Source organism: Capsicum annuum, chromosome 7, assembly GCF_002878395.1.
Source record: "Capsicum annuum cultivar UCD-10X-F1 chromosome 7, UCD10Xv1.1, whole genome shotgun sequence".
NCBI classification, from domain to species: domain Eukaryota; kingdom Viridiplantae; phylum Streptophyta; class Magnoliopsida; order Solanales; family Solanaceae; genus Capsicum; species Capsicum annuum.
Window position 1 is genome coordinate 183132165 of NC_061117.1, and position 24081 is coordinate 183156245.

At 29.2% G+C, this 24081-nt stretch overlaps 2 protein-coding genes and 1 long non-coding RNA gene across 3 annotated transcripts; all 3 read right to left on the bottom strand.

The window, feature by feature from the left end:
* Nucleotides 1-268: 268 nt before the first annotated feature.
* On the bottom strand, nt 269-1082 carry LOC124900070. Its single transcript, XR_007057679.1, has 2 exons — nt 678-1082; nt 269-560 (listed from the first exon to the last, which is right to left on the bottom strand). It is a non-coding gene; the product is annotated as an uncharacterized LOC124900070 (long non-coding RNA).
* A 1260-nt stretch (nt 1083-2342) lies between these two features.
* LOC107855271 (1-aminocyclopropane-1-carboxylate oxidase 3) lies at nt 2343-4389 on the bottom strand. The gene is made up of 4 exons (XM_016700259.2): nt 3950-4389; nt 3407-3633; nt 2984-3317; nt 2343-2890 (listed from the first exon to the last, which is right to left on the bottom strand). The coding sequence occupies exons 1-4, from the start codon at nt 4052-4054 to the stop codon at nt 2597-2599; spliced, it is 960 nt and encodes a 319-aa protein (XP_016555745.1). The 5' UTR covers nt 4055-4389; the 3' UTR covers nt 2343-2596.
* A 5051-nt stretch (nt 4390-9440) lies between these two features.
* Nucleotides 9441-10860, bottom strand: LOC124885837. Its single transcript, XM_047394080.1, has 2 exons — nt 10848-10860; nt 9441-9979 (listed from the first exon to the last, which is right to left on the bottom strand). The coding sequence occupies exons 1-2, from the start codon at nt 10858-10860 to the stop codon at nt 9441-9443; spliced, it is 552 nt and encodes a 183-aa protein (XP_047250036.1).
* Between the last annotated feature and the right edge of the window lie 13221 nt (nt 10861-24081).

A 24081-nucleotide genomic window follows, 5' to 3' on the forward strand; every position in this document is an offset into this window, starting at 1 on the left:
GATGATAGACACGCAATGGAAAATGCCTTGGCAACTAATTGAGCAAATTGGACACATAAGAGACAAACTATAGAAAACTCAGGCACAAATCCAACATACATTCTGGGAAGAAAATATAGAGCAGATGCATTGGCAAATAAATTAATCAAATCACAAATCTCTAGAGACTATTATGGTCTCTATGAATTACCAGTAACAATTAGGAAATATATAAACATGTATAAAACACAAATCCCCAATTTGAAGATCAGAACAAGAAGGATCAACATTCAAGCATAACAGTAAACATGCATGGATTAAAAGAGCATTCACACATAGTTCAGATAAGCAGCAGGTGATTCCAATAATTACAATCCCATGGGAATCAGAAATAAGAAAGGGAACAAAGATAATTATTTTAGTCACAAAGACAACTACTCTACTGTACTAATTCTAGCTAGATGCCCTAGTTACCAAAAACCTTCACCAAAAATAGGGGTAGATGGAGCCTCCCTTCACAACAACTCAACCTTCTCAGTGACCTGGGGGGAGGGGGAGAAACAACAAAGATACAACAACATCTGCATAGCACCAACAAGAACATTAGAGAGAGCAGGGTAGATGATGAAATAATGGATAAGAGAGGAGGGAGTGAGAACATATAATGCGTAAAGAAGATGAACATCCTGACCACATACCTTCAACACCCTAGGGACAACCCCCAACCACCTGAAAAGGGAAGATATAGATTAGAAATGTGGTGGAGAAGCTAGTCAATAGGAGAGAACCTGAGCTCACTAGAACCAAGGGAAGTTTATAGAAAGAGCAACAACACATCAACGCAAGGATGGAGTTGAAAGATAACCCACAAGAGGTACAAGATGAACTACAATTTATTTCTTTTTTTAGAAAAGAGATCAGTGCATCCTATTAAGAGCCTTTTTGGAGGTTGGACTTGTATATATTTGATAAAGAGTGTAGAAAAGAGAAAAGGGATTAGTGGCACTGTTTACCATATGAATTAAAAAAAAAGTGTCAAAAATACCTGTGAACTAAGAATTAAAAATGCAACAAATATATTCTTCGTTACATTTTTGGCTTAAAAATACCTTCGCTTGTTGGTTTTGGCTCAAAATTTCCTTCCAACTAGTTAAATAACTAATAAGTTGTACCATTTTTACTAAGGTTATCCCAAAACAAATAAAAAATGAATCATTTTTCTCTGAATCGATTTGAAATGTAGCATGTAAGTCAAATGTAGGATTTCGTGGTCACTAAAAGATATTTACTATTGTACCAAAAGGGTATAGTTCCATTAAAGTTTGTTGCAGCTTTTTGTTCTTTATGTTATGTTTGTTTCGTAGTGTTTTGCTCACATTTCACTTGAAAGGTCGAATTGCTATTTCGATAAAATGCCTCAAAGACCATCACTATCTCATTTAAAATTGATCTAATTTGAATCTTATTTTTGCTTAGAAGCGAAGTTGACTCATCTTATTAGTGAAGTTCACATTCTTATTTGTTATTTTTTTTTCCCACTATGAGATACCCACGTCAACTTCCATGTTCAAACTAAAAATTCGAGAACACTCTGACTAATATTAATTAATTTAAATGGTATGGGTCAACATTAAAGGCTTAGCATTTTGATCATTTTTTTCAAAAAGAGTTGATGACAAAGAAAGTTTGGTCCTTTTCTTGCATGAAAAGTAAGCCGAAACGATGCTGCCTGCTACATGACCTGATGTAATATATCACAATAATTAAATTATAATTGAAAATAATAAAAAGTGAAGAAAATAAAATAATCTTCTTCTTGTGCACAAACAACCTATACATACATATTCTTTTGTAAATACACTAATTTAGAAGACTTACTGATCTACAAGAACCACGATTTGTTTTACTGGTTGAAGAATACTTATATGCAGATGAATCACCTTTATCTACAACCTAGATATTGTCACATGATGCAGAACTATTCTATCTCATGCAGCTAATGCCAGTCGTTAATGGTGTATTTATATGTTATAGGTAGGTTTAGGAGTAGGACAAACTAATGGAGGGGTCGTTTGGTAGAGTGTGCTGCAAAGTTAATGCATGCATTTGTTTAATGCGTATTGCTAATACCTTGTTTGGTATACTTTTTCAACAGTTGTTTCCAACAATTATAGATTATTACTATTATTTTTCTTTCCTTACCCAATCCTTTTTTATTTTCTGTGCCTCCTTTTCCTGGTCTGATCTAATAAATATTCGCATGACATACTTGTCCAACAGCAATATAAGCTTGGTCCTAGTGAATTTCTCAACAGTGAATTAAGTATGCTCAAAAGTTGACTTATGAAAGAAAGACTAATTAATTTCATGAAAAGAGGAATAGGGGACTGCCAATTATTTTATTTGTATAAAAATCACACTTGAAAGTAACTTTGATTTATCATACTACTAGTATTATTTTTAGACACAAACTTAGGACTCTTTATACCACCACACAGTAGAGCAACACCATCTTTTATATGATTCTGTGACCCTATAGAAGCAAATAATGTTTTTAGTTGGGTTTGTGAAACTTAAAGAACAGAATCATTTTCTTTTCTTCTTTGTGAATTGGAAATTAAGCACTTGCAATTGGATCAACTTTCACATCAGCTTCCATGGCTTTCATGGCTTCGAACCTTGGTTCTTTGGCCTGAAACTTGAGTCCAGCATATAACTTCATGTAGTCATCAAACACGAACTTTGGGTACACTTGCTTGCTTTCCTCTTCCTCTTTTTCGATCAAAGCTGGTGCTGGATAGATCACTGCATCGTTTCCTGGATTATAAAATGAAGCAAGTGACATGCGAGTCCCGTTTGTTTGTGCAATCACTCTGTGCATAACGCTCTTATACTTCCCGTTGGTGATCACCTGTTTTTGCATTTCATAAACATTACCCTTTCAGTACTTCTTAAGTTATGGTGAAAAGAACTATACATAATGAGATACTTTATGATCTTGTACCTCAAGTTGGTCGCCGAGGTTAACCACAATAGAGTAGCGCATGGGAGGGACATCGATCCATTGTTCGTCTTTGAGGAGTTGAAGGCCACTCACTTCGTCATCTTGGAAGAGAAGTATGATGCCACCAGCATCTGTGTGGGCGCGGAGTCCCTTGATCAAATCAGGCTTGGGGCATGGTGGATAGTTGCTCACCTTGGTTCCGAAATTGGGACCTTTTGATCCATAAAAGGCCTTTTTCAAGTAACCCTTTTCAAGCCCAAGATTTTCACAGAGTAAGTCCAGTAACTCCTCAGCTAACTTCTCCAATCTTTTTGCAAAATCTCTCATGACCTCTCTGCATCATTTGAGACATGAATTTACTATAAGCTTTGAACTTTGAACTAAGAAACTACTATATATCTTGATCTGTATAGCATACATTACCTGTATTCGTCATCAAGATCAGGTACATCAGCAATGTTAGAAACAGGACGATGGCGCAAAAAGAAAGTGCTTTCCCAATCCAAATCAGTAACCTCAGCTTGCACAGCATCAAGTCCCTTGCTGGCCACCAATTCCTTGAACCTCTGTTCCATGCACTTCTTGTAATGTCCCTTTGTCAATTTCTCCACTGTGTCCATTACTTCATGTGGAATCCCATGGTTCACCAACTGCAATGATCACAGAAACAAACTAAGAAAAAACATCTATATTCAAAATTTCTCACTAGCTTAAAGATCACTTCTCCATCTGATTATTTTATGTCTTAGTTTGCCTGACGACGAAGTTTAAAGAATCTTGTGGGCTTAATGTGTACAACATACCAAAATGTTCTTTAAATCATTTAGTACTAAACACACCATGCAGGATGTTGGAACTACAGAATTACTAAATACAAAAAGTGGTTCGTTTTTTGACATATTAAAATTGACAGTATGACCATAAAATTGAAAATAGGGAGTGTATGTTCATGCAAAGCGTAATTACCTCAAAGAAGCCCCAATTCTCACATGCATCTTTGATCATTTCCATGGTGGTGGATCTCTCATCTCCATTGAGCTTTTCCAAGTTGATAATTGGGAAGTTCTCCATCTTTTTGTAAATTATATATGTGCTTCTTAGTTTGTTAACAAATAGAATATTTGTGAATACAAAAGATTGAAGAGATGAATATTTAATGTTTGATGGGAAAGAGTAAGACTGGAAGGGTATTTATAGGGGAAGAAATCAAGAATATAGGAAGTACAACTTAGAGGGATTTGCCCTTAATTACCTTGTTCTTAGGAGGGAGCCATGGAGTAACCGATAAAGTTGTTATGTGACCAGGAGGTCATGAGTTCAAGCCGTGGAAATTACCTCTACTAGAAGTACAAGGTAAGGTTGAGTACAGTATATCCTTGGGTTCCGGCCTTTCCCAAATGCAGTGTATAGCAAGAGCTTTAGTGCACCAAACTACCTAGCTTTTTACAATGCAATACATTATTTCGAGTCTCACAATGGTCCCCCTTGAGTCCAAGTCCACTTTACGTGAATTTTGGTCACAGTTACTTGTTAGACCTTCTAACCTACAAGTGGGATTTTTAATTTTGGAGTTAATTACAGTTGTACAATTGGAGAGTGACCAATTTTCTGGTGGCTAAAATGAATTTTCCTTAAATCTTGACAAGTATTATAATATAAAGCCCTCTGTCTGAAGCGGCCGCTCCAGTTGAAACTAATTTGATGTTATTGTTTCATGTGTTATTTTAAATTTCTTGATTCTGATTGACAAGTATAGTACCTGGTGCAGGGAAGTTGCCTCACACTTGAATCCGAGGCTCCGAGTCAAGATTTGAAGCTTTTGGATTTTCGGTTCTAACCATTTTAAGTTATTAAGTTTAAATTAATTATGTTTATGTATTTGCTATTTTACAATGAAATACAAGATTTAAACAAAGTTATTGAATTCAGCCAAATTCGTGACTAACATCCATGCTCTGCCCCTGCTTCAGTATGAAATTTTTAGGTGATAGCCGGAGCCTTGGTGGTACTATTGACTTGAGTAGTTTTGTCTTGTTACACAAATTGCAATTTGTTGGTTCACTTAAAAAGTATGTTACTAGTAGTAACAATTGTAAGCATAAAACGGATTATATAAATTTAAACAATCTTATACATAAACAATTCTATCCATAATCTTTTGTATTATTTAGGAACGTTGAACTTAATGATTTTCACATACACATAATAACAGTAATTCAATAAAGAATTACTTACCTGAATTCTCCATGATTTTAGCGAAAGCAAAAGCGTAATAGCAGAAACACCGAATTATTTCTCTCTCTTTACCTTACTTTCAGAATAATTGTGATGGAGCTTATTCTTCTTTTGGCAGAGAGAGGACCCCTTTTATAATGGGAATAGTCAGTTATATTTTCATGTTCCATCAACGTGATTGGTGGATACAATCATTATCCTACTAGGAGTCAGTAATTGTGGATACAATTCTACTAGGAGTCAGTAATTATCCTACTAGGTAACTTTCCATATAGATTAAGGATTTAACTTATTCAATTATTATTAAAACAATAAATAAATTAATTATGTGTGCCATAGAAATTTACATTCTCCCACTTGGCACGCACAATGTTAATTTAATGGTTTAATAGGTACGTCAATCATGTGCACTATGAAGGTTAAATCCAACACCATTTGTCATCGTTAAACAAATCAACTAAAATGAGTCATGGCGGTTGTACGTCCCTTTACTTGACATAGTTCCTTCCATGTACTACAATATTAGTCTATTACCTAACATAATCTTTGAAATACATAATGGGTCCAACAATAATACTTAGAATACTTTATCTAAGTTAGAACCTGTTATCATCATTCACAATATTATGTATACAAGAGAAAACAGGTATCAACAGAAACATATATAATTTGATCTCAAAGTGTCAATTACTTAAACATAATAAAGACTTTACATAAAATCATTCATTGCTATCATTAAGACCCACTCTTTCAACATGTTCAATAAATGTTTTGGGCGGTAATCCTTTCGTCAAAGGATCAGCAATCATAAGCTTAGTGCTAATATGTTCAATTGACACTTTATGGTTCTGGACTTCTTCTTTAACCGAAAAGTATTTCAATTCCATATGCTTAGCACCTTTTAAATACTTATCGTTCTTAGAGAAGAAAACTGTGGCGGTATTATCACAATAAATTTTCAGCGGCCTGGCTATATTGTCGACTAGTCCAAGTCCTGAAATAAAATTCCACAGTCAATTAGCCTGGACTGTGGCCTCAAAGTATGCCACAAACTCAGCTTCCATAGTGGATGCAGCTATAACAGACTGCTTCGCACTCTTCCATGATATTGCTCCTCCAGCTAACAGAAACAAATATTTAAATGTGGATTTTCTTGTATCCACACAACCAGCATAATCTGAATCTGAATATTCAATCACATCTAAATGATCAGATCTTCTATAAGTGAGCATATGATCTTTCGTTCCTTGTAAGTATCATATACTTTCTTTGCAGCCTTTCAGTGATCCATTCCAGGATTACTTTGATATCAACCCAGCATTCCAATAGTAAAACTGATGTCTGGTCTTGTACATGTTTGGGCATACATAAGACTCCCAACTATTGATGCATAAGGAATATCTTTCATTTGCTTTCGTTCCAAGTCATTCTTTGGACATTGATTGAGACTAAACTTATCTCCTTTCTGAACTGGAATGGAACTTGATGAGCATTTTTCCATTCTAAATCTCTCTAATACTTTATTCATATAGGTTTTCTGAGACAATCCTAACAATCCTTGTGATCTATCTCGAAATATTTTTATTCTAATCACATAGGATGCCTCACCCATATCTTTCATTTCAAAGTTATTAGAGAGATATTTCTTGATATCATGCAACAAACCAAGATCATTAGTAGCAAGAAAGATGTCATCAACATACAAGACTAACATAATAAACTTACTCCCACTGACCTTCAGATATATACACCGGTCAACAATGTTTTCCTTAAATCCAAAAGTGACAATCGTTTCATTAAACTTAAGATACCATTGTCGGAAAGCTTGCTTAAGTCCGTATATTGACTTCTTAAGTTTACACACCACGTGTTCCTTTCCTTTAATAGAAAACCCCTCAGATTGATTCATATAAAATTCTTTCTCCAAATTTCCATTTAGAAAAGTCATTTTCATATTCATTTGATGTAGCTCTAAGTCATAATGAGCTACCAAGGCCATTATAATTCTGAGTGAATCTTTTCTAGATACATCTGAAAATGTCTCTTTATAGTCAATGCCATCTTTTTGAGTAAAACCTTTGGCAACAAGTCTGGCCTTGTGACGTTCGATGTTGCCAGTTGAGTCGCGTTTGGTTTTAAAGACCCATTTACACCCAACTCTTTTGCAATCTTCGGGTAATTCAACAAGGTTCCAAACTTCATTTTGTTCTATAGATTTTAACTCATCTTTTATAGCATTTATCCATTTATCAGAATTGTTGCTTTCAATGACTTGTGAAAATAAAACTAGATCATCATTAATTCCCAAGTCAGTTTCTGACTCATGTAGATATACCAAATAATCATTAGAAATAGCAAATCTTCTTTGTCTTTGAGATCTTCTTGATGCTACTTCTTGTGGTTCATCTACTACGGGTTCATCAATTATGGCTTCATTAGTAGGAATATTAATTTGTTATTTTTGTTGATTACTTTGTTGTACAATATCTTCAGGAACAACAAATTTAAAAGAAGTACAGGGTAGAGGAATTTTCACCCTAACTTCTTTAATTTCCACATTACGTGGTTCTTCACTCTCACTAACTTCATCATTCTCAATGAATCTAGCGTTTCCAGTTTCAACTGTTCTCGTACTATGATTAGGAAAGTAAAATCTATACCCCTTTGATTTTTCTGGATAACCAATGAAGAAACCACTGATTGTTCTTGAATCTAGTTTCTTTTCTTGTGGATTATACACTCTAACTTCTGCCGAGCAACCCCAAACATGCATGTGCCTCAAACTAAGTTTCCTACCAGTCCACAGTTCAAAAGGTGTCTTTGGGACTGCTTTACTAGGAACCTTATTTAGCAAGTAAACGACAGTCCTTAAAGCATACATCCATAACAAAGGAGGTAAAGATGAATTACTTAACGTACTTCTAATCATATCCAGTAATGTATGATTACACCTTTCTGTCACACCATTTTGTTGTGGCGTGCCAGGCATTGTGTATTGAGCACATATGCCAGGCTTTTTAAGGAATTTAGCAAATGGACCTGGGTGTTGTCCACTTTCATCATATCTGCCATAATATTCACCACCTCTATCAGACTTGATTATTTTTACCTTTCTATCTAGTTGTCTTTCAACCTCAGTAATAAATACCTCTAAGGCGTTAATCGCTTGAGATTTTTCATGCAACAAATAGATAAATCCATAACGTGGAAAGTCATCAATAAAAGTGATAAAATATTTTTCTTTATTGAAAGATGTGATATCAAAAGGACCACATATATCAGTGTGTATAATTTTAAGGAGCTGTGTGCATCTTATGACTCCTTTCTTTGTGTGTTTTGTTTGTTTTCCTTTAATACAATCTACACAAATATTAAGGTCAGTAAAATCTAAATCTAGAAGAATTTCATTCTCAACTAATCTTTCCATCCTTTCTTTAGATATGTGACCTAGACGTTTATGCCACAAGTAAGCAGATTGTTCATTCACCAAACTTCATTTGGTAACAACATTATGATGCAGAGTTAAGAGTGTTTCGGTAAAAAGATTATCAAGATTCAGTTTGTATAAATTATCACAAAGAGTACCAGTACCAATAAGATAATTATGCTTAAACAAACTAAAACATCTATTACCAAAATTAAAAGAATATCCAGTCTTATCCAACTTAGACAAAGAAACTAAATTTCTTGAAAGAGAAGGAACATAAACAGTTTCTACTAAATCTAAGTGACGTCCAGTATCGAGAATAAGACGATAAGTCTCGACACCTTCAACTGGAGCCTTCACTCTATTCCCCATGTAAACAAATCTTTCATTCTTGTTTATGGTTTGGATTGTAAGGAATCCATGCATAGTATTAGAAACATGAACAGTACAACCAAAGTGAATCCACCAAGTATTATAAGGAACTTCAGTTAAATTTGATTCGAGATATGTAAAAGCATAAGGCTTACCTTTCTTCTTAAACCATGCCTTTCATTTCAGGCTATCTTTCTGAAAGTGTACAGATTTTCCACAGAAATGACACTTTTCATTCTTGTTCCCTTTCTTATGTACTTGAGATGAGGACTGATTAACATTAAGTTGTTTCTGTTATCCCTTACCATGTTTCTTTCCTTTCTTTTCAGCTCCTTCATGATTTACATAATTAATGGAGTGGGTTCCTTGATTCTTTAGCCTCGTGTCCTCTTGAACCAACATACCATGCAATTCATGCACATTTCATTTGTCTTTCATGGTGTTGTAGTTTATTTGGAAAGGACCATACTCAGACGGTAATGAGTTGATAATGAACTGCACAAGGAAATTTTGTTCCACTTCCATTCCCAATGAGTTAAGTCTTGTTGCTATGTTTGTCATTTCAATGACATGCTCATGCATAGTACGTGAACCATCAAACTTCATGGCGGTCAAAGTACCCATTAGTGTCCAAGCAAGAGACTTATCAGCAGTTTGGGAAGACTCTTTCATAAGTTTCAGAAGTTTTTTTGCACTTTCAGTTTTGGAAAGAGTAGTCTTAATGTTGCCTACAATATTCATTTGTATGAACATTAGGCCTAATGTGTTAGACTGATCCCAGTACTTATAATAGGACTTTTCTTCATCACTACTAGCTTCAGTAATAGCAGTTGGCTTTTCAGAGTAAAGTGCAGCATGAAGATCTAAAACTCCAAGATGGAATTTGATCTGTTCGCACCAATCCGAAAAGTTAAGTCCATTAAAAGTCGTAACAGAGGTAGAGTGCGAATGAAGGGCAAGTGCTGAAAATAGAATATGCTCATTTGTTAATGCTTTGAGTTATCAGATTAAACACATTATCAAATTCAGAAGTAATTTACTTAAATGTATATTGATGTTCTCCTTTGGGCGAAACATCAAAATACAACTTTAAACATAATGATGCTTAAAATATATTTAACACAAAATGATAATATTTAATGCATCAATTAATAATATTTATCATCTTTGGATAAATAAATAAAACTAACGATACATCAAAATTATCTCTTTAATATTTATTGGTCATATGAACAAACAATCAACCTTTGGGTGATCCACAAATGTCTTATGACCAAAAATTTAATTTACCCATAATCATTAGATCAATTATAAGAATCAAGATTAATGGGTAATTAATTTAAACTTTAACCTTTATTTTGGAATTAATTTCATAAAGATTCGACCACTTTGGTGATTAACGAATCTTAAATATATGATTCCAAGTTATATTAAGAAACAATAAATTTTATTATTGCATACTACAACGTTCTAACAACAAAGAGTTGTTTCTTTAATATTTAAAATAACAAAGATTAAACTCATATTATTTTAAATAGAATCAATTATAATAATATCAATATTTCAAATTTCGTTATTCAATAATTGTGAAATTTCTAACAAACATAATTAAAATTCACAAGATCTGAAGAAACATTAATTTTAATTGAAAATCACTGGTTCCGAAAATCAGGCTCTGATACCACATGTAAGCATAAAACAAATTATATAAACTTAAACAATCTTATACATAAACAATCCTATCCATAATCCTTTGTATTATTCAGGAACGTTGAACTTAATGATTTTCACATACACATAATAACAGTAATTCAATAAAGAATTACTTACCTGAATTCTCCATGATTTTAGCGAAAGCAAAAGCGTAATAGTAGAAACACTGAATTATTTCTCTCTCTTTACCTTACTTTCAGAATAATTGTGATGGAGCTTATTCTTTTTTGACAGAGAGAGGACCCCTTTTATAATGGAAATAGTCAGTTATGTTTTCACATTCCATCAACGTGATTGGTGGATACAATCATTATCCTACTAAGAGTCAGTAATTATGGATACAATCCTACTAGGAGTCAGTAATTATCCTACTAGGTAACTTTTCATATAGATTAAGGATTTAACTTATTCAATTATTATTAAACTAATAAATTAATTAATTATGTGGGCCATAGAAATTTACAACAATATGCTTTATAGAAGCTATCATTTAGTTGACCAAAAACGCTAGGCGATTGTTTTTCATTTTCCTAATCTTTTATTAACAAAGTTTTTCGTTACTTAGTAAATAGTTGAAGATAATAGACACATGAAGAATCGTGGTTGAGGTGAGCTATTGGACATCACCGTCAATAAGAAAAAAAGAATAAATTTAGAGACTTTTCCTAAATTTCGCCTCATCATACTAACCTCTCGTGTAGTTTTAAATATTACACTTATCTTTCTTATTTTAGCATTGTAATAACAATTCTCTTAATTTATTTATTATTAATGTTAAAATTTATTAAAGTTATTTTTTTAGGGTGGCCATGTGATCTTTGGCAAAAAATAATGCATTTGAGATTTTAAAATTAACGATGATTTTCAGGTAATTAGACATTGCAATCATGAGTTTTAATTATATTCTTAAGCCAAATCTAATCCTGATGATGAACTAATCTTTGACTAGGACGTTTGAACTTTTGACATATCATATTTTTTTGGTACTTTTGTTCCATTTAATTCATAATCAACAACTTTACCTAATTAACTAATTGTTGAATTTCATCTAGCTAATTTCCATGGTGTAAAATCTAAGCTGATGAAATATGTATGATTGATCACATTATTATTATTATTGTTGTTGTTGTTGTTGTTGTTGTCGGTGTTGTTATCAGTGTTGTTGTTGTTGTCAGTGTTGTTGTCGGTGTTGTTGTCGTCTTCGTTGTTGTCGTTGTTGTTGTTGTTGTTGTTGTTATCATCATTGTTGTTGTTGTTGTCGTTATTGTCGTTGTTGTTGTTGTTGTTGTCGTTGTTGTTGTTGTTATTGTCGTTGCTGTTGTTGTCATTGTTGTTGTCGTCGCTGTTGTTGTTAGTGTTGGTATTGTTGTTGGTGTTGGTGTTGTTGTCATTATCGTTGTTGTTATCATCGTTGTTTTTTACGGTGTTGTTGTTGTTGTCGGTGTTATCGATGTTGTTGTATCGGTGTTGTCGGGGTTGTTGTTATTATTGTCGGTATTATTGGTGTTGTTGTCGTTGTTGTTGTTGTTATCGCCGTTGTTGTTGTTATTATTGTCGGTATTATCGGTGTTGTTGTCGTTGTTGTTGTTGTTATCGCCGTTGTTGTTATTATTATTGTTGTTGTTGTCGTTGTCGGTGATGTTGTTGTTGTTGTCATTGTCGGTTTTGTCGCCATCTTTATTGTTGTTGTTGTTATCGTTGTCGTTGTCATTGTTGTTGTTGTCGTTGTCGTTGTTGTTGTTGTTGTCGTCGTTGTCGCCGTCGTCCTCCTCCTCCTCATATACAATTATCATTATCATTATAATCATCATCATCATTATTAATCATTACTATAATTATTATTATCACCATCATTATAGTGATCATCATCATTATAATTATCCTTTGTTTTAAGAGGAATTGAGTCCTCTACTAGAGAGCTCCCTGAATTATCTGAAGTGAAAGTTGAGGAGTTGTTCAGTAAAAAAAAAAAAGCATTAGCCGAAATTTACTTTCCTTTTTTTTTGGCGTAGTACTAACGTAATCCTAAAACACCATGTGTATTGCCGATCAAGGCCAAAATATTGTTCTTGAGATGTAATCTATATCTATATATATATAAAAGTTAAACTAAAAGCAAGACAAGAAGCCACGTGACAATTTTTAGGACATAACTTAATAAAGTTGTAATAATAATGTATTAAAAAAATTAAAATTTTTGAATTTGAAAATATATTATTCTTTATTTGAAAAAAATAATTCATTAGCTTAAAAGTATAAATTCATGGTTAAAGAGTTTTGAATGAACGTTTACTCTTTCATGTTTATCTCTTTAAAAATTCAAATAAATATTATAAAACTATCTAAATATAATTTATGTAAATATTAAATAAAAGTTAAAAATATAATAATATTAATAATAAATAATCTATCTATATATATTACAAAGCAGAGGACGAAGCACAATAATTAGCCACGTGGCAAGCTATTGAGAAGCCATGTGGTAGTTTGCAAGCTATTGAGAAGCCATGTGGTAGTTTTTTAGGACAAAGTTAATAATAATGTAATAACAAATTTGAATTATTTGAATATTAAAATGCATTATCCTTTATTTTTTAGAAAAAATTCATTAGCTTAAATTTTTCCTTACTTACGATTATTTTAAAATTTTAAATATAAATTAAAATTTATTAATTAAATTCAACGTATATATCTACTTGGAATATCTTCATATATCTAAGTTGTCAATTTATTTATTTTTTAAAAAAATTAACAAACAAAAAAAAAAGAAAGAAAGAAAACAAAAGATAATAAGAACATAAACTATCAAAGATAATTAAGACTAATAATTTTTTTATTTTAAATTAAAATAATTATAAAATAAAATTACTTCTTAAATTGAAAAATTAAGTATTTAAATTTGAAATCATTATCCTTTAAATAAAAAGATAAAAATAGAAACTCATAATTGAAGAGTTCTAATAGATATTTGGTATTTCAAACTTATCTCTTTAAAATTTAAATGTTATAAAATATACTTAAATATAATATTATATTTTATAAACTTATCTATACCAAATATAATGATAAATATATTATTATTATTATTATTATTGATAAATATAAATAATATATATTTGTGGTGTGTATCTAAAAGTAATTTTTACTTGCGCTTATTTTAAATATAAATTAAAATTTAATAATTAAATATAATATATATATACATATATATATATATATATGTATATATACTTGAAATACCTTAACATATCTAAGTTGTCAATTTTTTTTATGAAAAAAATTTAAAAAACAAACAATAGGAAGGAAAGAAAAGAAAAGAAAAGAAAATTTAAAAAAACGTGCAAATAAAAAGATAAACTATCAAAGATAATTAAGACTAATAACTTATTAATTTTAAATTAAAAATAGTTATAAAATAAAATTACTTATTAAAAATAGTTATTTATCACATTAAAATGTTTAATTGGACTCTTATCAAGTTTTGAATTGAAAGATGAATTATTTGAATTTGAAATACATTGTCCTTTTAATAAAAAGATTTTCATTATCTTAAAAATAGAAATCCATAATTGAAGATTTCTAATAAATATTTTGCTATTTCAAACTTATCTCTTTATAATTTAAATGTTATAAAATATATTCAATATAATTTATTTTTATATTAATAAAAGATGAACATTTTATCCAAATAATAATAATAATAATATAATTAAATAATAGTAATTAAAACAAATAATTATTACGATTATTTATGATTACCATTATTATGATTTTTTAAAACAAATAATTAAATATAAGAACACGTTTGAACAAATGACTTCTTTTTTATTTATTTTTTATTTAAATCAATTAAATAAGGTTGAGTTTCTAATAAAATGCTAACTATGCAGTTTTCAAGTTTGAATGTAACTTCTCAAATGATTTTTTATTTTTAAAATTTTAAAATTATAAATTATTAGATAATGATGATTTAGAATCTAAAAAATTTATATGATCATTTTATTCACAAGATATTGGTATAATAATATCAGAAAATAATTTTTACCTTATTGTTATTAAAATTATCTTTGAATAACTATTGAAGTATGTTATGCTTAACTTAGCTTTTAATTTATTTATTGTTATTTATTACTAATATTATATCTAATTTTTGTCACAGATATAGCTACCATGGTCAAAAAGATTACAGGTAATTCTCATTAGATTTGTTTGATTAATTATCAATATATATTATTCATGGTTAATGTAATTTTGAATTATTTTATACTTATTTATGATCAACATTATGTTTATTTTTTAAAAAAACAAATGTGCCTACCATGGATTAAAAAAAATTATAGGTAATGCCCATCAGATTTCTCTGAATAAATTAAAATGGTATGTCCTCATACTTGATTAAATTTTATAGTAATTTTATTATTTTAGTAATTAACACTATATATTAATCTTTTGTCACAGATGTATCTAAGGAAGCTGAAATTTTCACAAATTCTATACATGTGATCTCTCCAAAATGCAAAATAAATATTTGAGAAATCAGCAAGTACAATTGAAAGTCAAAATATAAAAAGAAAATTTATTAGATCATTTATGTAAAGAATGAATGTAAATATTTCCATGTGTTCAAATATAATATATTTCTCCATCACATTTACATATCCACTCTATTCTAAGAATATTATAAAAAAGATTTATATGAATTTGAATATTGCAATTGATTTATTCTTTTCATGATTTTACTTGTAAATTTATATTTGTATATTAAAAATATTTACTAATTTTATTTGTCGTTTATATTTTTTAAAATGGCAAAACTAAAATCTCGATAAACAACAAGTCACATGAGTATTATAATATAAAAATCAACTTAAATTTAAATTCAATTTTTATATTTTAAAATATAAGAGAAGAAGACTTAATTACTTATAAATTATAACTTTAAAAAATTTCATTAAAAAATATACTAGAGTCAACAACAATAATTAATATTACTACTACATCATTATTATTATTATTATCATCATCACTTATCTTAAATATATATCTCAATTCAATTATATAACTTATAAGGTAAATATACATATTTTTAAGAAAAATAAGAATAAAGAGAATAATAATTAATCTTATTAGCATTTGAATTTAAAAGATTAAAAATAATTAAATTTAAATTTAAAATTTTTAAAAAGAACAAAAAATATTTAATTTTGATTTTTTTTTTGGTGGGTTTTCGGCAAGGAGGAGGAGGGGTCGGGGTTGGGGGGGGGGGGATATGAGGCGAGGGGGGAAAATAGTTTTTTATTTTGTTTCATTAGCAAATATGTAAATAAATTTTTTGTATTATTAATATTATTGTCAAAATTACTTATACAAAGTAATCATTCCAACTAAAATATTGTTATGATTACTTATTTTTTATCTTTCTAACATTTAATATGTTTGAAAAATTATGTATCTCATATTTATTTAATAAGTAAAATTTATTTGTTCGATAAATATATGTAAGTCCATAATATATATTAAAAGAGAAAAACATTATATAATATTAAAAATAATCAAAAAAATCTTGATAAGTAGAAAAAGGTATCTAAAATATTTAATTGAGATGAGTAAAGGAGGAGAGGAAGTCGAATATTTGAGTTAAAAGAGTTATTTGGTTTAAAACAAGATTAAAGATAAATTAAAAATATATGAAATTACATATTAAAAATAGTTGACTATCATATTAAAGAGTTCTAATTGTATTCTTATTGTTGTCTATTCCTTTTTAAAATTTGAATTGGAAATACAATATCTTCTCAAAGATAAACTTATAATTGTTTTAAAAAATTATAGGTACATTTAATAATTAAATATATTAAAAAATATATCCAAATGTAATTTACTAAAATATTAAATAAAATATAAGAATAAAATAATTGCTAATAATAATAATAAATAGTAGCAGTATTTACAGCACATAATATATATGTTTATTTGTACAACCCCGATTTTCTAAACCGGAATGCTACACGGTGCTTATGACCCCGAAGGATCACAAGCTAACCCATGACTGATATCTGTACCTGTACACTGCATAATATACATGTAAAATGCGAAAAACATGAATAATAGGCCATAAAGTTCAACTCAATAAAATATCTGACAAATCATAACATCCATATGGGGTAACAAATACCCAAAACAGCTGAAGTCTGAAACAAATATGAACTAAATATGAACGCCTCTAAATACTGTCTGAGTAAGGAGTTGAAGGAACATGTTTCCAACTAACTCCGTAAACTGAAAGATAACCGAAGAAAATAAATGAAGTCAAATCATATTGTCCTCGAATGAAGAGGACTCACTGCAACTCTATATACTGAAATGCGACTGCTACTGCTGATCTGGAACTCGTGGCTCTGAACCTATGGTGTAACATAAAAAAAGCACCATAGCGCAAGTGCGTCAGTACAACTGAAAGTACTGAGTATACGAGTGAGGTAGGCTATATGCAAAAGGGCTAACATGCATGAGCAGTGCTAATTGAATGAATAATATAAACGTGAGAGGCAAACATGCATACATAGTAACTGAGATCGTAAATACGTGATATCTAGATCTGTACGCTAATGCATGGTTTATTGATATCTAACATGACTAATACTGGGATTTCTGATAGCATGGATGACTGTGTCTGACAGTCCTGAATCTGATAGAACTACTTGAGTTTCGTACTATAATTGAATTGACTATATCTGACAATCCCGGTATACTGAAATCTGAAGAATTATTTGAATTTTTTTACTGAGACTGAAACTGTGGGAGGTAGTTGTTTAATTGATATGCCCCAAATGCGCTATAACAGCTGAGCTGGGGTGCAATCTGTGCCCTGATTGGAAGGGTGTCAATACCGCGCCACTGGTAAGGACAAGCTTTGAGTGACCCTTATCTGGCAGGTTACTCTAATGAAAACGGTGGGACCCTGGTCTGACAGGTCAAATCATCTCATCAACCCTAATTTGATAGGTTAAGATATCTCAACCTACACTGGTTACGTAATTCTAGAACACAAGGATGACTGCTAAGAATCACACCCTTATCTGGTAGGTGAGTTCCCATCCTTGGGTTCACACGGTGCTAACTTCTACTCCCCATCTGAAGAGATTGAACATGATTAACTGATTGTACATGAACTGAGTAACTGACTTCTGTTGACTGACGGAATAGTACTATTATCTGAGAATTAACTAAGATCATGAGATTTCTGAGATTTCCTGAGTCACATGACTGTCTGAGTTCTATAGATCATGGCTTGACTGAGAGTATCGTGATAACATGACATGGCTCTAGGCACACAACTATATTTTTCAGGTACAAGTACCCCCAAGACTCGATGAAAGGAAACTGACACACATGACTGACTTGATCATAAGAATAGAGTCCACAGTTCACAATATCATAAGTAGGGGATTTCATACTACACTTGATTCTCTTAAAAAATATTTCGTGCATAGCGCGGGCCTATACTAGTATATATAAAAGCAAAACTAAAAGCAAGACAAGAAGCCATGTGGCAAGATATTAAAAAGTCACGTGACAATTTTTAGGACATAATAATGTTGTAATGATAATGTATTAAAAAATTTAACATATTTGAATTTGAAAATATATTATTCTTTATTTGAAAAAAAGATTTCATTAGCTTAAAAATAGAAATTCATGGTTAAAGAGTTTTGAATGAACTTTTACTCTTTCATGTTTATCTCTTTAAAAATTTAAATAAATATTATATAACTATCTAAATATAATTTATGTAAATATTAAATGAAAGTTAAAAATATAATAATAATATTAATAATAAATAATAGCAGTAAAATTAGTAGTACTAGCGTGTAATAATAATAATAATAATAATAATAATAATAATAATAATAATAATAATAAAATAAGTAAATAGTAGTAGTGACAATACATATAATAGAAACGGTAATAGGAGTAGTAGTATTAACAATAATATTAACCAAAACAAGTAGTAGTAGTAGTAGTAATAATAATAATAATAATAATAATTAAATAAGTAAATAGTAGTAGTGACAATATATATAATAGAAACTGTAATAGGAGTAGTAGTAGTATTAATAATAAGGAAAAGATACGAATATACCCCTGAGTTTTGATAAATGGTACAAATATACCCTCCCTCATACTTTAGGTACAAATATACCATTATCGTTAATGAAAAGGTTTGTATATACCCTTGAACTTCTATAAATGACACAGATATACCCTCCGTCATACTATAGGTACAAATATACCCTTGTCATTAATGAAAAGGTATGTATCTATCCCTGAACTTTGTTAAATGATACAAGTATACCCTCCGTCATACTTTAGGTACAATATACTCTTGCAGTTAATGAAAAGGTACAAATATACCCTTCTCACTAACGGCAGTACACGTGTCACAATCTTGTTCATTTTCCCCTTTTAATTTAATTTATTCTCACCCTACCTGAAAATAGTTCTAATTTAACCCACAAATCAATTCAAATAATAACACAAACCCGACCCCGTCTAATAGAACCTCCAAGATGCATCTCTATTCATATATATTCATTTACTCTTTCTCTTTCTATTAGATTGGGTCGGGTTTGAGATATTATTTGGATTGAGTTATGAGTTAAATTAAAATTATTTTGAGATAGAGTTGTGATAATTTAAATATAAAAAGACCAAATGAACAGGATTGTGACACGTGTCCTTCCATTAGTGAGAAAGGTATATATGTACCTTTTCATTAATACAAGGGTATATTTTTACCTAAATTATGTCGGAGGGTATATTTTTACCATTTATCAAAGTTCAGGGGGTATATATATATATACCTTTTCATTAACGGCAAGAGTATATTTATACCTAAAGTATGACGAAGGGTATATCTATACTATTTATCAAAGTTCAGGGGTAGTAGTAGTAAGTAAATAAATATATTAAATTTAAAATATTTGAATTCGAAAATACATTAGTCTTTATTTGAAAAAAAGATTCCATTAGCTTAAAAATAGAAACTCATGGTTAAAGAGTTTTGAATGAACTTTAACTCTTTTATGTTTATCTCTTTAAAAATTTAAATAAATATTATAAAATTATCTAAATATAATTTACGTAAATATTAAATAAAAATAAAAATATAATAATAATATAGTAATAAATAATAGCAGTAAGATTAGTAGTAGTAACGTGTAATAATAATAATAATAATAATAATAATAATAATAAGTAAATAGTAGTAGTGACAATGCAATAATAATAACAACAATAGGAGTAGTAGTAGTATTAATAATAATATTAACCAAAAAAAAGTAGTAGTAACAACAACAACAACAACAACAACAACAACAATAATAATAATAATAAAAATAAATAAATAAACAAGAACTATTACATACTTGGTAGAAGTAGTAATGGTTGAATTTAGATATAAACTAAAAATATTCCAAGTTATATCCAATGATAAATATTATTAAATTTAAATTAAAAATTAAAATATTATTAAATTTAAATTGAAAATCAGTTGTTTGATTTTGAATGCTCATTTTTTATAGTAGAAGAATTGTGGTTCTCTTTAGCTCCTTTTTATTAGCAATTATAAGATTTTGGTCCTTTATTTTTTTAAAATTTATATTTATCCAAAGCGATATTCTAAAATAGAATATAACATTATTTGCATTATAAGTAAAATACTGAAGGTTACATATTCAAACATCAAAATGAAAAAAATGATGTATCATAAAATAATAAAAATATTATAACAATTTATAAGAAAGTAACTTTTGAAAATAATGCGGAAGAAATTACTAGACTATTTGAAGAAGGACGATCTTCGCCTTGAGGGGTGATATAAATAGATTAAAAACTAACTTGAGATGATAACGTAACATTATTTATAATTTCTGTTATTTTAGAAAATAACATGAGTAAATGATACTTCAAAATATTATTGTTAAATATAATTAATGAAATAATCTCAATCAATAGAATAATATTTTAAAGATGACTAACTTTAGGTGTATGAATAATTTATATTTACGGATTTTATTTTAAAAGAGATTAATAGATAAGAATATCAAATCAAGTAACAATTAAATTAAAGTTATTTTTTAATTTCACAATATTAAGTAATGGGTAACATAGTAATAATAAATAAAAGAACACAAAGAAAGAGTTAATATAAAATAAAAAGTTAAAGACCTATCTAAATATGGACATTTAAATACAGAAGACAGACGACTTGAAATGTGAATACAATATGTATAATATGTGGCAGAGCACTATTATGAGATTTTAAAAAAAAATTGTGTGAATTTAAGGAGACTGCAATCCAGATAGATGAAATAGAACATCCAGTAAACATGACAATGATTAGAAATCAATAATAGTATTGAATTTAAAGATACTAAAGATTGAACAATTCAAATTGAAAGTATTAAAATATTATTTTACAGTGAGTATCCACGTCATATGACTACACATATTTTCTTAAATTTGACACGTTCTTATTTATTTTCAACAAAATGAACTTTATTTTTAGGTGGATGTAATTCAATTTGAATAAAGTGAGAAGAAACTGACAATGAAATTTTGAATAGCTAAAATCATGATTTATTTTGAAACGGTGGTATAAAAAAATATAATTATAATATTTAATTGTATCAAAATGTTATGGGATGATTATGCATATGTATTCATATTTTATTAAGTATATATTATTAAATACATTTCATTAAAAAGTAAGATGATAATTATATTTTAATAAAATTAAAATGATGTAATATATTCAAACTATTAAAATTTTTTAATTCCGCGCATCGCACAGTATACTAGTTTACTTTTTATAATGCTAAAACATCACGACACTTGGGAAGTCATAAACGAATCGTTTTAGTCATGACTTAAATATTGGTCTTTATCTAATCTAGAACATTATCAAATAAATAAAAGTAATAGTAACATTATGAAGTTTATTCTTTGGGATTTCCGTCTAAGAGGGAAAATAAATTTCAAGTAGTTACACTACTATTATTTAATGTCTTTTATTTGTCAAATTCATTGCACATGAAACAGCCAACTTTGGACACACGCCTAAGGCTTTTTATCCACCTTGATACTAATTAAATATATAGCAAATTAATGGATACAAAAATTTTGAACTTAAAAAAAAATTAGGGATCACTCTGAACAAACGGGTCAAATATGCAAATGGGTAATGGCCTATTCAAAGTCAGAATTTGAACAATAACTTTGTTTTTTCCTTTCTTTTTATTGTTAGTATGTTTTTTTTTTTTAAATATAAAATTATTAAGGAGGTTTTAGATGAAAGAAAAGTAAAGAAATACTCCGCACGTATCATATTGGTTGTCATCCTTGTTTTTCGAGAGTTAAACTACATGAGTTTTGACTAGCATTTTAAAATATATTTTTCATCAAATTAACATGAAAAAAGTTGTAATTTGTTGTACTTATCGTATAGATTTTTAATATCTAAATTTTAATTATGATAGATTAAGTTGATCTAATTTAATTTAGCGCATAGAAAACGAGTTAAATTGACTTCAAAAGGGAAGCATGAAAACTAATTTGAACCATATCAAAATGCGGATATATGGAATCTTGTTAGAAGAATACATATATTGGAAGATGGTTAGCAATTAATTACAGCATATAGCAGTGGTGCAGGGGATAATATAACTTGCATCCTCTAATATATGAAGATTATAATGGGATAGGTATAATTTCATAACTCTTAGTAAAAAATTTTGAATTTGAGTCTTGAAAATTAAAAAATTAAAAAATACCAATAAAAAATAATTTTCTTTCATTTGAACTTCATAAAATACAAATTCTAAATTAATTGAGCTCCAAAACATCCCTTATAAGTTGCGGGGTAAAGTAAATAGACTAATATGGTTTTTACCCTCTTGTTGGCAAGATCTATGGCCAATTGTATTTGTTGGAATACCATTCCCTTATCCACTCTACCTTAGTCAGTTTAATACTTTAATTTTCTAAATAAATGATTTTGTGGTAGAAAATAAAGGAGTTAATCTTGCTCAATTTTATCATCTTTGATATGAAGGACAACACATGGCAATTAGATATCACATCTTTCACGTTAATAAGGATCAAAACATGCATGGTTAAATCCATTGTGAGTTGATTTTTATTTAGAAAAAATATAAACTAGTGTATCACACATTCTTGACAAGCTAGTGAGGGATTGAAAAACAATAATGTAATAAATAGAAGAAATTTTATAATTAATTGGTAAAAAGACATTATAATTGAATGAATTATAGTGGAATAATTGAGATTTCTCTATTTTTAAATAGAACTTTTGAATTCGACCTTTCGTGAAAGTTTTTATTTGTAGAAAGTATCGTCCATCTTATAATGTGTGAATCCAAATCTAATAGAATCCTAATATAACTATTGGACCATGAAAGAACAAAAAAGACAAAAAGTCATAAGAAGACAAAGGGCTTAGTCACTCTTAGCTGTTAATTTAACGGAGTAATAAAATTCTTCCACAGAAAAGGTTGTTTACCCCCTTTTACTTTTAATATTGATTTTAGTAAATCTAGCACCTAAAGTTTTAATGTTGTCACTTAAAGTAGTAGGAGTATCTATAAAATAAAAGCACTTTAACGTTTATATATATGAAAAATGCTAAATGATCACAATTTTTTGGTCTAAATTTGATCATAATTGTGAAAAGATTTTCATAATCTTATTTAAATTTTATCATATTTTATCATAAAAAGGCAAAAAAGTCTAAAAGTTAAGTGTGAACACAATTTTTTTCTATTGTGATCAAATTATGACGAAAAAATTGTGACCAAAAATATTTTTCCTATATAGTAAGTAGTAAGTAGCACCAATTTAGAGTAAATTCATGTGGTTTAATAAAAGGGTCAGTGGATTAACCATCACACGCCTCTTGTCTCCCCATTAACTTCCAAAGGCAGACATTTCAATCATTGTAACGAAAGTACTATTTACTAAGTCTTAATTTGTTGCATTAAACAAGGTCTAATTTGTGTATTCAGTTCACATGGTGGCCTTTTGGTAATTTTGAGTTCTCTTTTTATTCTCCTTTCATGTTCCCATTTAAGTTAGGAGTACTAAATGTTAAGTTGTCATATCTCTCTTCTTTCTTTATTTTATTTTAGACTTAGACTAGGAGATGTGGGTGAAAGTATTTGGATAGAGGCGTCACATGCAATGATGCAATGGCCTAAATTATTCATTATGTGGCTAACTTTTACTAAAATCATTCACAAACTTATAATGTCTATGCAAACATTGCCAAAAA

Bases quoted from the DNA above. Each gene is read 5' to 3' on its own strand.
- LOC107855271 (XM_016700259.2), bottom strand. From the start codon at position 4,054: ATGGAGAACTTCCCAATTATCAACTTGGAAAAGCTCAATGGAGATGAG. The intron at 3,634-3,949 runs GTAATTACGCTT...TGATCATTGCAG, and splicing joins AGAATTGGGGCTTCTTTGAG to TTGGTGAACCATGGGATTCC. The intron at 3,318-3,406 runs GTAATGTATGCT...CAAATGATGCAG, and splicing joins GATCTTGATGACGAATACAG to AGAGGTCATGAGAGATTTTG.